This window comes from Leptonotus elevatus, chromosome 15 (assembly GCF_054856555.1).
Source record: "Leptonotus elevatus isolate MCC_2025b chromosome 15, RoL_Lele_1.0, whole genome shotgun sequence".
Classification (NCBI taxonomy): domain Eukaryota; kingdom Metazoa; phylum Chordata; class Actinopteri; order Syngnathiformes; family Syngnathidae; genus Leptonotus; species Leptonotus elevatus.
In genome coordinates, this window is record NC_141253.1 from 3,755,741 (window position 1) to 3,770,754 (window position 15,014).

Genomic DNA, 15,014 nt, shown 5'->3' on the forward strand with positions numbered 1-15,014 from the left:
CATATTTCTATAAATGGCCGGGGTGATTTATTCACTTAACTCTGAGGTATTTCAGCCATTCAATGGAGAGGAGGTATTTATTTACATTTATTTAAATGCATAATAAATAAATATATTTCTAGTTTCTTTTATATTTTGTAATCTATTTTTAATCAATGATTTCCTCAACAAATAATGATATGTACTATATCTATTTTAAAATAATGTTTTATGAAAATGCTGTTTAATATTTTTTTTAAACTAACAATATTTATTTTGTACAGCTTTTTCTTTTGCATTTGCTGATTTATTTAGATTTTGTACTCTATTTTATTTTATTATGATTTTAACAAATGTGGTATTTTATATTTAATTGTTTAATAAAATAGTTATTGTAAAAATACAAATATAGTACAATATTTCGCCTTGTTTTATATTTTGGTTATTAATTGCTGATGCCGATATTTGACAAAATGCGGAATATCGGCCCGTCCGATAATCAGCCTATCCGTAATTTTCTCCTTTGAGGTGAGGATTTGGAAAGTATTGCTTGCCTTCAAACAGTGCGGGTGTACAATTTCGTTGCAGATAGAGCACTCCATCAGCATCAGCTGGAACTTCTCCTGGTCCTCCTCCGCCGTGTCTTCTTTGCCCGCTTCGCCGCAAACCACACACACCGCCGTGTGCGGCAGCACCGGCTGAACACAAATCAAGAAATTAAGAAATACGTAAAATCCTTTATTTTCTAAACAATAATTCATTCTCATTTTCAATTGTCTGATTCATAATGTATTTTGTTATAATGAATCAAGCATTTATTTATGGCCGGATTAAACCGTGGCTACTTTTCCCGACCCCCGACTTGAACCGACAATGCTACACTTGCGACTCGCAGCACAAGAGAGAAAGTGGCGCTCTTCGGTGTCACCATAGCAACCATCTGGATGAGGCTTGAATGAACAAGTCCCCCGGGTCAAAGTCTAAAAATAGACGTGAAACAATAACTAAAGATGCGATTTCTGTACAAAGGGGAGCTAAATATTTCAAATGTCTGCAATGAGTTGGGAACTTTGAAATGCAAAATGTGGTATACAGAGAACCAACACTATTGCAGGGGGTCCGAGGGGTTTGTAATTGTGTATAGATGCCACAGGATGGCGACAAGGCACTTAATACTGAAATCAAAAAGCAGCCATGCATCTAGCATGTCCACAATCATAAACCCATGTTACATCAAATGCATTTATTAGTTAAATACATCAAAACAAACAAACCACCTTCACATCTTCAGCTATAGTATTAGCTAGCAAATTTTTTTTAATCAAAAATTGGTTAATTGTTTACATTCCATTGAATTATGTCACTGTTTTTGCAGTTAACAGTGATGTAAAAAAAAAAAAAGGGGGGGTTATTTTAGAAGGCTAGAACGGATTAATGGCATTTCCATTCATTTCAATACAGGAACATGATTTGAGATGTGTTTTCAGTGCATTTTAGTGAGTAGTGTACATTTTTGGAGCACAATAACATGCAGTATCATAATGGTGGCAACGTACCGCGATGCACTGCCTCATGATGCACGACTGCTTCATGCGTCCTGGCCCGCCGAACTTCTTCATGTCCTTGCAGAAGTGGCACTCGCCGCACTCGGTCCGCAGGCAGGCCTCACACTTGCGGCAGCGAGTGCGCCTCCTCCTGGCGCTCGACGTCCCGCCGCCGCGGCCCGACGGGACCTTGAGGGCCGACGCCGGGGACGACGCCATCTTGGGCTTGGGTCGGTGGGGAGGGCGGGCCTGAGGGGCGGAGAGCATAGATCCAGCAACCAATCAGAGACAACATAGCTCAGGGGTGTGCAAACTTTTGTTCTTGAGGGTTCTCGAGGGGCATGCTGGTTCAATATGGAAAATAGTTTCTTTTGATAAGAAAATAATCAGGCGGGTTGTCCGCCGCCAACGGATCGCCGTTTTTATCACGAATGCCGGGAAACTTAAAAAAAAAAAAAAAAAATGTTAATGGCGGACTAATAAACAGCAAATTTAATCATCATTGAATCAATTTAATAATTTCAAAACGTGCAAAATGTTGGTAAATAAATGTGTAATTGTGTGGAATGTGGAAATGTTTAGCACAGATCAAATACAATTTTAGGAACGATGCAAGCCCTAATCCTAACCCACACCCATCCATTGGAAATGAATGGAGAATTTTGGTGTGAAAAATTTTGAATTGTGCAAAAACTATGAATAGTTGGAATGACAAAAATAATAGCCAGCGAATCGTGAATTTTTGGAACATGGTGACGGTGGAATGGTTTGAATCAGTCGAGAAATGTAGTTGAAGAACGAAAAACGCCAGAATTTTAAATAAAATACAAACAACACGTGAATGCTTTCACACAATTATTATGGCGGCACACAACATTGTGGAGCGACGCTCCATCAGGCTGCGCTAATCTCCTTCCTACAACACTGACACGGGAACATGAGACCAATTCAGAGATAGAGTCACCCTTTGCGCTGATAACAACGAATGGATTAATTGCTGGTTAATTCTCCTCCAGTATAAAAAAAAAAAAAAACAGTGAGATGGAAGATGAAGAAAAAGAAGCGATCCATCAAGACGCTCCCCGGAGGCGTCTTCCACATTTAGCTCCTCACTAACTCGCCTGTTTCGGCTTCAAAGAGGAAGCGGACGCACTTTGCTACGTTTGCACTCTGCGGCAGCCATGATTGCACGTCGCGGGGGAAGGAGGGCTTACATTTACAACGGCGTGCGCTAAATGGGCGCCGCTTCATACAACCGGATAATGGAGACGCCTTTGATGTGGGTCCTTTATTGATCCAAATGTATTCTTCGCTCTGGTGCCAAACATCAACATGGCGGCAGCTGTCTTAACACACTAAAGAAAACGCAATACTTTACAGAAACATGTTTTATTATATTTTATTTTTTACATCACATGTTTTTTTCCTCTTTCCTCAGTTGCTTTTTATTCCTGCAACCTTTCTTCTATCCACTGTAAACAGTGTACAGGAAAAGTGTACACACCCCCTGTTGAAACGGCAGTTTTTGCCCGGAGCAATGTAAATCGTGTCAAAACTTTTGCCACTATTAAAGTCAGTCTTAATAATCTCAAATAAAATTCAGCTGTTGAGGTAGGCTTGACTGAATAACTCCTTCCTTCCTTCCAAATACGTTTGTTTCCCTCCATCCTTCCACCCTTAATTTGCACACACGCACGCGCGCAGACACAGAACCAATAAGATCGATATTGACACAATTGAAAGAGAAGCACAAGTCTATTATTCTAATACTGGCGTGAAATGTCCGAGGCAGTCAAATGCCAGGTTACCCGACGGGATTAGTGGGAGATTCTGGACAGGATCAGGACGATGTAATCTGCCCCGGTCTGGATTTGAGGGGTTTCAAATGGGGATTACAGGCGTGGAATCGCAAGAACAAACCAGTAATGGAAATATTAAGCAAAAATTACGTCTCCAATCACCTGTTTCACTAATTGACAAGAAATTGGGCATAAATTAGAGATGCATAAAAAAAAAAAACACATGACATGTTTTTCAGCAAAAGTACAATTAGCAACCTTTTCGAATTGAATCGGGATTCGGTGGTGAAACGTGAATTTGGGGTACGAATCTGAGCTGTTTCTAATATTTTCATTGCCACATTACACTACGCATTACACTACATTTCCCCCTCATTATCCTAATGCCAATTAAATGGTACTACCATTATGTATAACCCTAAATGCCACTGGAATTAAAAAGTTGCCTATTTTTAAGAAGAAAGTCCTAATGTTACAGTAAAAGAGTTTTTTTTGAGGAAAAAAAAGACCACTTTATGCTCTGGAAAATAATGCATCATAATTTATTTACAAACTTGGCATGCTGTATGTCAGTACAGTACTCATACTAAATCCCCTGACATACAGTATACCTTCCTGGTAGAGGCTATGTCAGCTGCATAGAAAATTTAAGTTGTGAAAACATTTAGCCGATAAGATCGGGAGGTGACGGTCGGGTAAAATGAAATAAACAATGGTTTGTTAAAAGTATAATAGTTGTCCTGTCATGGTTTTATTTTACAACTCGGGTGGTATAACTAATACTATACGCATAGCTAACATGCTACTGTTTGTGTATATCCAACAGATCGCATGATTCTTTATCTCTTATCTACAGTATCGCACAAAAGTGTGAACACCCCTCACATTCCTGCAGATATTTCATTTGATCTTTTCACCGAAGACAACACTGAAGAAATGACACGTTAACACCCTCAAAATAACTCAGCCAAAAGCTAAAAACCCTGGCAACAAAAGTGAGTACACCCCGAAGTAAAAAAATACCCCAAACTGTGCTCAATTTGGACATTTTCACATAGGGGTGTACTCACTTTTGTTGCCAGGCGTTTAGCTATTAACGGCTGCATGTTGAGAGTCCAACAGACATAATGACATAATCAAGTTGAGTTCTTGTATTTGCTCCCAAAAACTTGCACCGCATCCTTATTACAAATGACATTGCAAACCCCCAATGTAAGGCTCAGGCAACCCCCAGTTTGAGAACCACTGCTCCAGTGGAACAAGCAACCTTGTTGACTTGCTCGGCAACAACAACAACAACAATATTATCATTGTCACCATTTGGTAGAAGGGTGGAACAAAGATCCTCTGTGTGTGCGTTATGTCACGCCAATAACCCCCGAAATGCAATAAATGGGGAAAAAAATAATACAGAAGAACGAATCTACTGTTTGTACAGGAATTCTCATCCCCCTGCTTCACAACCAATGGCAGCCCTCCGGTTCTCAGCTGATAAAAGGAAAAACCTTCGTACCGACAGATTGATCACACTGAAACACACGCGCGCGGCAAACCTGTCAGCAAAAAGACCAGCAAAGGGAATTTCATCTGCGCTCATCCTCAGGTAGCTCAGTTTTCCCGCTGCGCTGCAGAGCTGCTGCATGCACGCACGCATTCCTCTGGTGGCCTCCTCACTACGTAAAGGCTGCCTGAAAGACGGGGAGGGGGGGGGGGGGGGGGGCTAACCTGCTCCGAGTCGGAGTCGTAGTCCTCATCGTCGGCGCTGAGCGACATGGCCATGGCGGCTTTTTCACACGCTGTCCGACGAGCGGCTAAATGACATGGCTGCACTCGCCGCCGCCTCCTCCTCCTCCTCCTCCTCCTCCTCCTCCCCCTGCTCACCACTCCACAATACAACCAGCAGATGTCGGCCGCACAAGACCAGCCAGCCTCATTAATGAGGGAGGGTGGGAGGAAAGCGGTGCGCAGCCATTGAGAGGCCGGCGTGCATTCTGATAGGCAAACATTATTCTTCTAATAATATATTTTTTTAAGCCAAAAGGTTTTATCTCAAAAAAATTCAATCATACGCATTGAATTACTAATCCCCAAAGATACCTGTATCTTCATAAAATTCAGACTTTTAATCTGCAAAAATACAACTATTCTCGAAAGAAGAAAAAAAAACCACCTGAAATACTTGAATGAATCCCTTTTTTATTATTAAATTTTACTATATTCATGTAACATGACAACTTTTTACCTAAAAAATACAATTACCTAAAGTAAATGTGACTATTCTTGTACTATTATTTTTTTATTTGAATAAAATAGACTTTTTTTTAAACCTAACAAATATGAATTTATTCTCTTCCTAAAAATAAAAAAAACACGAAACATAACTTTATTCCCCTAATATCAAGATTTTTTTTTAAACCTAAAAACTGACTTTTTAATCTTAAAAATGACAACTTAATATTTTAACACCTCTCATATTACAAACTTTTATCATTTAATAAAACAACTATTCTTGTACAGTATATACTGACTTAAAAAAAAAAATCTCTTTATGAATTTGGCAGTCGATCCATAGCCAATGGGAGGCTGGCGTGCATGTGAAAAACGCACATGGGGTGTCCGTCCTCCAATGAGAAGAGGAGATGCGCTGATATTCATGACTATCACACAGAGCCAATAGAGACAGATGGCATCGCATTGCGAAAGGGCAAACTCAGGCGCACGCACGCACGCACGCACGCACGCACACGCACACGCACGCACAGGGCTGCTAGGCAGCAGGTGGCCTTCACATCCATACAGGACAAGTCACCTATAGTCATGCTATTTTCATGTGCTTGTATGTTAATTGAAGCAGGAGAGGAGAAAATGAGTAACACTCAAGTGGCACCAATCACAATGTCACACTTCATGTGTGACATTACTGTACCGGTTTTGTTTGATTTTTTTTTACTTGCAAACATCTTAGTTATTATGTCAAAAATACCACTTAATCCTTGTGGATAACATGATTTTTTTTTAGGAAAAAAAAAATCAGACTGAAGATTTTTTATTTTTTTTTACCTCCATTTTGTGAACAGTTCAACCTTGGAGGATAAGTGACTGCATTGCAGATATAAAAACAAGAAGAAGAAGAAAAATCAAGTAAAAAGCCTACCTTCATGGTTTGATTAGGCCAGAAGACAACCGGCAGTCCAGTGATGGCCAACTGTTGGTCATCGTTGGCATGTTCCTTTAAGACAGCCTAAAGCCAATAAGAAAAAGACGTGATTAAATTTAATTGTATGTGCGTGTATATGTAAATTCAATTATACTGTTACATTGAATTTTTTTTCAATCTTGCTTTTTACCTTGATTCTTTTACATTTTCTAAAGCAACACATTTTTCTTGTAAGTTTAGGACTTCAAAAATATATACAATTTCTAATCCCCAAAACACACAGCTTTCATCATTGAGTATTACAACTTTTTTATATATATTTTTTTAAATGGCTCATCTATTTTCTTATCTTGAAAAATATAAGTTTACTCTCATAATATTTAGATTTATTTCTTGGGCAGATACGAACCGCAATCCTATCCCAAAAAACAATAATAATAAATAATATACATTGTTAATATTACAACTTTTTTTCTTGCAAAACCCAAAATTTTATTCCAGATAATACAACTTTATTCTCCTATCGGTACGACAAAATACAACTCCGAAAAAAACTACTTTATTCTCTTTAACATTACAACTGCGGGGAAACATGAACGTCACGGAACAGATAGAATTTGTAAATAAAGGTTTCACTTTATTTCTTGAAAGAAAAAAAACATTATTCTTGTAATACTGTATTAGGTTTTTTTTTCAGAAAAATACAACTTGATAATTGTAAAATAACAATTTGATGATTTAAAAATATAACTTTTTTTATCTAAGAAAATTCAGATTTATTCTTGTAAGTTTCATTTCTTTTTCCTCGAGGAGAACGCATATCGTTACCTTCATGTCCTCCAGCAGGCCGAGCGGGTTCTCCAACCCCTCCGGAACTTCTCTCTTATGCTCGGGGAGGGACTCCAGTTTCTCCACCAGCCTCTTAAGCCCGTTGATTTCAAATTCTGTCAGATGAGTCCACTTGTTGTGCGATTCCGAGGTCGGCGAGTCTGATGGGAAGTCCGCAGCGTTGGAGACGGGATAACAGCTGTCCTCGGAGTCGGCGGACAACGTGGCTTTGGGGCGTTGCTGGTTGGAAAGCGCTTCTGTTTTTTTGCACGGGTCCTCATCATCCCTGAGCTGTGAATCGCACCAGTCCTCGTTCATGTCCTGACTTCTTGAGTCCGAGCAGGGGCTTCCCGTGTGGACTTTTGTCTCGTAGTCTGGAAGGACACGTTAAAGACACAAATGAATGCCACAGTGGGTTTGTGCAGGGATTTGTCTAGTGATGAAGTCATTATTATTTAGAGAGGTGGATTGGTGACACTGGTGGATTTGGTTGGCTGGATTTTGGTGGATTTTTTTTTTTTAGAAGTCTTTATCTCAAGCAAAATGGATTGCTATTATAGAAATGACATTACAGTAAATTTACAAGCGCGATTGTGCTAACCCATGAGCAAAGGCTCCTTCCGGATCTCCTGAGACAGGTAGGACCGTTTGGTCAGGCAGTGCAGGTATCTCTCCAGGACGTACCAACACATCTCGTAGTAGAATGGAAAGCGGAATTTGGAATGAACCTGGGGGGAAAAAATATATACAAATATTTGAAACTCATTTTTAGCTCGGATGCGTTTCCAGATCTGCAGAATCCCACCTTGGTCCGGTTCTCAATCTCATGGATGGTGAGCTGCATTGGAATGTTAAAGCTGTGCAGGATGTTGCCGCCGAAAACCAGCGTGTCCTCGGGAGTGTACACTGCATGAATCCACCCTAAGTCACACAAAGAAAGCATGGGAATGCTAAGCTAAATGCTTATGAAGTAAATTGAAAGATAAGTTATGTGAAAATTAAAAGGTAGTAATTGTAGTTGAAAGATAAATGAATAAAAAGAACACTTGAACCCAGGAGGTGTGAATGTTTTAAGTTGAAATTTGAACGGTGTAAATCGGAACTATTACGTGGGAGTTGTTTCTCTGCAAAAAAAGTGAGGAGAATAAAAATCACAATAACATGAGTGGGAATGATTCCAGCAACAAAAATGTTGCAAAATCTTCAATTTGATCATACATTACAGATTGTAGCAAGGCTAATGGAAGATGACACACATGATTTGCTTTTGCAAGCCACATAAAATGATTTGTGGGCCGCATCTGGCCCACAGGCCTGAATTTGAAAACTGCAATGTGACTTTTTTTTTTTTCTTCGGGGGAAAAATACCACTGAATGTATCTAGAAAAAATCCACATTTTAATAAATAAAAAAAATCCACAAAATTCCTGCACTATTACAACTTTTTTTCCTTTAAAAAAATAAAAATAATTAATCTAAAAAAATTCTACTTTATTCTCATATCATACTTTTCAGCAAAAAACCTATATACTTACTGATAATATTCCAACTTTTTTATTTTTTTATGTTACTCATACGTAAGCTGCTATAGTTGCTCTACAGGTGCCCTTGTTTCAAATGTGAACCCACCAGAAGGGATGAAGAAGGTATATCCCTGCTTGAGTTCCACTCTCTGGCATCCGTCGGCGCGATCTCCCAGGAAGACGTCGCTCTGCTTGCCTGACAGCACCCAGTCCTCGTACAGGGCCAGGTTGTGGAGCGTCGGGGGCACCAGCCAGAACACCTGAGGGTCAACAACATTCACAAACAAGACTTTTTATCTTGAGAAAAATCTGACTTATTCTAAAATTGCTACTGTTTTTTTCTCAAGAAAATATGTTTTACTTAAAAAAAAAGAAAAAAAATGTTTTACTTCATTTTCGTAATACTGACTTTTTATTCAGAAAAAAATTGGACATCATTTAAAGGATTTTTTTTTTTACAGTAATAATGTACTTTTTTTAACCTAAAAAAATACAACTATTTTTTTCAGTTTTTACTTTTTTTATTAATTTGTAATATTACAACCTTTTTTTTTTACCTTCACTTTTTTGCTATATATTACAATTTATTTTTTAAACATGACTTTACCTTGAAAACTACAACTTCATTTTCATAAAAAAAATTCCGCTAGAAAATGAGAATGCAAAATCCGACTTTATTCTTGCAGATCATACTTTTTCATTAAAAAAATCCTTTCTCAAAAAAAATTATCAGAAAAATACTTAAGTTCTAGTAAGACTGTCACATTTTTCATTGAAAAAAAAAATTAATTAAAAAGGCTATTCTCAGCATAATCTGACTGTTTTGAAAATATATATATTTTTACTTTATTCTCGTAAGAGCATGATTTTTTTTAAATATACACCTTTAGTCTTATTTTATGAATACATCATAAAAAATGTCATTTTTGTAATATTACGATTTGAAAATAAATGCTACTTTTTAATTAATTTTTTTTTAACTTTGTTCTTGTAAAATAGCAACTTCTTAAAAAAAATTGCTGCAAAAAAAAAATCCTAATATTCCAACTTTTCTTTATAGAAAGCGACATGACAAAAATGTAGCTATATTCTCGTAATATTACGGCTTTATTCCAAACACTTTTGTCTTGTAATATCACGACTTTTCAAAACAATAAAAAAATTCTCTCTCTCAGAATAATAGATTTTTCTAAAACAAACAAACAAAAAACATCCTAATATGTTTCACTTCTTTCTCATAAGACTTTTCACCTAAATAAATACAACATTATTCTCTTAATATTCTGGTATTTTCCTTGGATATAAATTGACCCATTAAAAAAAAAAAAAAGATTTTATTTGGACTTAACTTTCCAGTATGTCTTAAATGTCATAATATGACTTAGTATCTCTTAAAACAATACGACTTGTCTTAAAATGGATAGTTGTCATGGCCACAACATTGCATACATACTTTTTGCCCCTTGAAGACATGATACCACACGGAGGTTCCCCCGAAATCAATGTGGAAGTCTGTATAGCAGCCCTTGACACTCATCAAACAATACCTGGGAGAAAAAAACACACAGACACGTCATCTAGGTCAAACAAACACACATGGATATCTAGAAACAAAACAATAGTACAAGAGCACTGGAAATTGCACCAAGCATAAAAAGGGATGTAAATTGAAGCGTGTGAAGTCTCCAAGGGGGCCATTAATAATTCAGTCATCGAGCAGGATGCGAGTGAAATGAGATGAGGCTTAATTTTATGGGAGAGAATCTCAGGAGGAAGCAGAAAAAAAACATAACCGGGGGGATTATTTGAACAGTGTTACGATGAGCGGCCCTCTAGAGATGACTAAAAATACAACAAATCCTGCAAAATATTCTCTAGGTTTGTTGGCCACAACATTAGGGATCCGATCTAACTAGGGGCATGCGTTTAGGAGATTTTGTTATGGTCTAATGTAACCAAGTAACCGTTAATACATAAAAAAGTGGTTTATAACAAGTGCCTATGAGCTGATTGTGCAGTAGCAAGCTGAACAATGTGCACATTTAAAAAAAAAAAAAAAAAAAAAAAAAAAAAAAAGATGTGAAAGGTTGGAAAAGTGCTGCCTAGCAACAATCAAGTGCACTTGGAGAAGAAGGTGGAGAGTTGAGTACGCAGCTCTCCAGTCCGCCTACCTTTGCACTTTGGGATATTTCATCTCCGAGATGACGTTGGTGCCTTCCGTTTGGCTCTGCTTCAAATAAGAAGGCCACATGCTGTCCACCCAGTCCACCTGATCAACCTGCCCGGGATCAAAAGTGTCAGCAGTCGCTTTCTTACTCAGTTCCAAAACAAAAACTAACGATTATTTTAATAAATAATTACATTTAAATAACACATTTTCGCTGAATTGATAAATATATTCAAAAAACGTCAATACATAACTATGATATAACTTTCATCTAGAAAAAATAACTTAATTTGTAAAATGCAACTTTTATTATCAGAATATTATATATATATATATATATATATATATATATATATATATATATATATATATATATATACTACAAGTCAGTCATGGTAAAAAAAAAAACATTACTCTCATAACAAATTGACTTTTTTTCTTTAAAAATATGTTGATTCTCAAAATGATACAACTACTTTTTTTCTAAATATAACAATTTCGAACTCCTAAATATTCCGATTCTTTGTCCGAAGAAACACATCTTTAACTTAATTTAAATTAACTTTATTCTCATTTTACGACTTTTTTTCCTCTGAAAATTATGATTTTGGTCTCCTAATAAACAGATTTTCCAAAAAATAAAAAAAAAAAATAAAAAAAATACATTTTATCTTGTAAAATACAACTTCCTTCTTGTCTTTAAATGGCTCGTTTTCTCAAAAAAATATGATTTATATCCAAAAAAAAAAAAAAAGACTTTATTTTCCTAAAACTCCATTGTGGGTTTTTTTCCTAATAAAAATACAACCAATCTTGAAAAATACAACTTTATTCTTGTCTTACAATGGCTCATTTTCTAAAAAAAAATTAAAATAAATAAGGACTTTACAGTTTTAGTTGAGAGACCTTGTTTCTAAAAAAAAATAATAATAATAATAATAAAGGACAGCTCGAAACAATACAATTTAATTATGACAGGGTTTTTTTAAGTATAGTACTAAAAATAATACTTTACAGCTCAAACAAAAGGTTATTGTTGTACTAATAATACAACAAACATTGAACAAACACAACTTCACAAAAATGTACCAATTTCATCTAAAATGTGTTATTATCACATCTCAATAAAATACACGATTACCTTTTTCCTAAAAAAATAAGACTTTTAATCTTGAAAAAAAAAAAAAAAACTATATTCTCCTGAGTCGTATATGACTACTTTCCTAAAAAAAAAATTTTTTAAAAGATCTTTAATCGTGATGAAAAAATAAAAAAATAAAAAAGGTTCACGTCATAATCACGAAAACACGTAACTAAGTCCCGTCAGCGTTCAAAACGGCAGCACTTGATGAGCCATGTTTCTACTTTTCCTAGCCACGTGTATAAAAGAGTGACATACCACGGTGGGCCTCTTGATGAGGTTCTCCAATTTGGTGTGGCTGAACTCCAAGCTGATCACATTGAACAGTTTGTCGCGCTCTTCCTCCGGCGTCTCGTAGTAGCGCACAAACTGGGCCATGCTCATTTCCGAACCTTTCTGCGTGCTCACGTCCATCACGTCTACCGAGCGACGGCTGCCTGCGAGTAAAAAAAAAAATGACAAGTAGGATACATTATACTGTATATATCATTTTTATAAATATTGAATAAATGTTATAAACACTGTCTATGGTTTATGTATATGTAACACAGTTTGAGGGGCCAAATACTTGGCCAAAATGAGTCAATAAGAGTATTTGACTTACCAACTAAGCCTTTAATTTCCGACACTGTGAATTCCGGATCGGGCATTCTGTGTACATTTAAAGAGACCAATTTTTCTCAGGTGATAGTAGAAAACTGTACATCCAGTAAAAACTAAGCACTTACATGATCCCAAGTCCTTCTTTCTCTTTGAAGATAAGTGGAACTTTTAGGGCCTCCCGTTGCACATATTCATAAGTGAAGTCTGTACGTAGGCAAGAAGGGTAATTTGTTGACAAAAATAAACGGATGAGGCGGGAGCGTGTTTGCGCTTTTTTTACCTTTTGCTTCCATGAAACACACAAAGTTTGCGGCGTAGTTGTCGCTGGTCAGCTTGTCCTCCACACTGAATCCTCGGATGTTGGCCATCTCCTCCACGTCGGACAGGTCCTCGTTCTCGTCGTACAGCTGCCGGCAGATGGAACGCTGCCCCGATTGCAAAACAAGAATAAAGAATATATAATAATAATATATATGACTTTTTCTTAAAAACTTTTTTTAATTTAAAAAATGACTTAGTTATTTTATAATAATAGTTTTACCATGTTTAATTTTCCCCAAAACTTTTCATGTTATAAATATACACCTTGATTCTCATATTTGAACTTTTCTTATAATATTTCTTTGAGGAGGGGAAAAAACACTTTTTTTCTCCAAAATAATTTTTCTTTTAATAATAATAAAAAATAGTGCTTCATTTTTTTTAGTTACCGCACATAATATTGCACATTTTTCCTAACAGAAACATGACTTTCTCTACATAATTTTATAACCGTTTCTGTCTTGCAAAATGTGACTTTTTAAATCTCATTTTATGCTCTCTCTCTCTCTCTCTCTCTCTAAAAAAAAAAAAAAAAAAAAAACCACACACAAACACACCACATTCATCTTGCACGCAAAAACACTTGATTCGTGCAGTGCTGTGTTTTGGTCATTGTTAACACTTCCTTGCACGCTTCTCCTCTACTACCTCGCATTCAGCATCACACATTATTAAAAACTTGTCAGGACTGTGATGTGCCAGTGATACTACTCCTACTTGTAGTACTACTATGACTACTGCTGTACAGTACTACTGCACGGTGCGCAGCGTTAGCTCGGCTAACTAATTAGCTTTAAGCCTCTGCTCTCTCCTCAGGCAAACGTCGCCAAGGCTCGCGGTTACTCACCAGCCGGCGGCCGGAGTCGACACTCCTTTCCTCGGCATGAGACATCGCCTGCTGGGGGGGAAGAGTCTCTTCCAGTCGTTCAGCCTCGAAACAACATCACCGCGCGTTGCGCGTAGCACGCTTCACAGGTCCAAAACAAGGGAACCATGTTTTTGTGTTACGTCACCGTCAGGAACCAAAACATTGGTGGATAGTCACTTTTTTTCTCTTCAGAAAAAAGAAATCGCTGGTAAGTAATAGTCGACAACAATCATTAAAACATTAATGATTATTTTTTCGGCCCAATATTGTTAACAAAACATGAGGTATAATCTAAAATATATGACCAAAGACAGATACCTAAACTAAATACCTGATGCTTTCATTCATTTTAAAATAATGAACAAACGTCACTTTATTGTAATTAAAAGGTAGAAAATTAACCGTTAAAAAAAAAAAAAAAAAAGCGTTTCATACCAATGATCCTATTAGTATATATATATCTTAAGAGTGATATTATCAATTATTGGACAACCAGTAAAAATAAACGTACCTATCGCTGCCAATAATGACACTTCCGGGATAGGGAAAATGGGTCATCTTCATTGGCTGAGTAGTTTGTAAGTACTCCCTCTATTGGCTGACTGGAGTCATGTGATACTAACAAATCAATGCGCGTAAAAATACAAATAAAACATGATTTATATGTCACATTTGACAAATTTGTCACCTTTGCTCCTAATATGTTGTATAATAAAGTTGTCATCATTAAAAAATAAACAATCTGTAAAGCGGGATGCTGACGCTAGTGTAGCGCTTGACAACGATTGATCGATTGACAGCGCCAGCTCGTTCTCTATTGGCTTACTGGTGTCACGTGGCATCGGTTAACACCTTTGCTGTATTTGCTACGGTGGCGACAACCTTTGTCTCGAATGTTTTTTTGTTATTTATTAAAAATGGAAAGTCAAAGTTGTAAAGCGAATTATTGTTGTAAGCGCGCCATCTTGTGGCTCATGATGAGACTGCTGGCGGGCCCTCTATTGGCTGAGCGGGGTCACGTGACACTGGTTGATTTCTCGTGTGTAAAAATGCTTACAAAAATACAATTCATTTTGTCACGACG

At 36.9% G+C, this 15,014-nt stretch overlaps 1 protein-coding gene across 2 annotated transcripts in view; it reads right to left on the minus strand.

Annotated features, from left to right (window-relative positions):
* The window catches only part of LOC147161608 (lysine-specific demethylase 2B-like), a 21,900-nt gene extending 7,840 nt beyond the window's left edge, over positions 1-14,060 (minus strand). For both annotated transcript variants that reach the window (XM_086096321.1, XM_086096320.1), the window contains exons 1-14: positions 13,910-14,060; positions 13,022-13,166; positions 12,867-12,945; positions 12,743-12,789; positions 12,397-12,575; positions 11,002-11,108; positions 10,284-10,377; positions 8,937-9,090; positions 8,113-8,228; positions 7,909-8,035; positions 7,308-7,681; positions 6,477-6,563; positions 1,536-1,772; positions 534-677 (exon numbers count right to left, since the gene is read on the minus strand). In XM_086096321.1, the coding sequence (XP_085952447.1) occupies positions 534-677; positions 1,536-1,772; positions 6,477-6,563; positions 7,308-7,681; positions 7,909-8,035; positions 8,113-8,228; positions 8,937-9,090; positions 10,284-10,377; positions 11,002-11,108; positions 12,397-12,575; positions 12,743-12,789; positions 12,867-12,945; positions 13,022-13,166; positions 13,910-13,954 (1,935 nt within the window). In that variant the 5' untranslated portion in view covers positions 13,955-14,060. The remainder of the gene's footprint in view (positions 1-533; positions 678-1,535; positions 1,773-6,476; positions 6,564-7,307; positions 7,682-7,908; positions 8,036-8,112; positions 8,229-8,936; positions 9,091-10,283; positions 10,378-11,001; positions 11,109-12,396; positions 12,576-12,742; positions 12,790-12,866; positions 12,946-13,021; positions 13,167-13,909) is intronic.
* Positions 14,061-15,014: the final 954 nt, after the last annotated feature.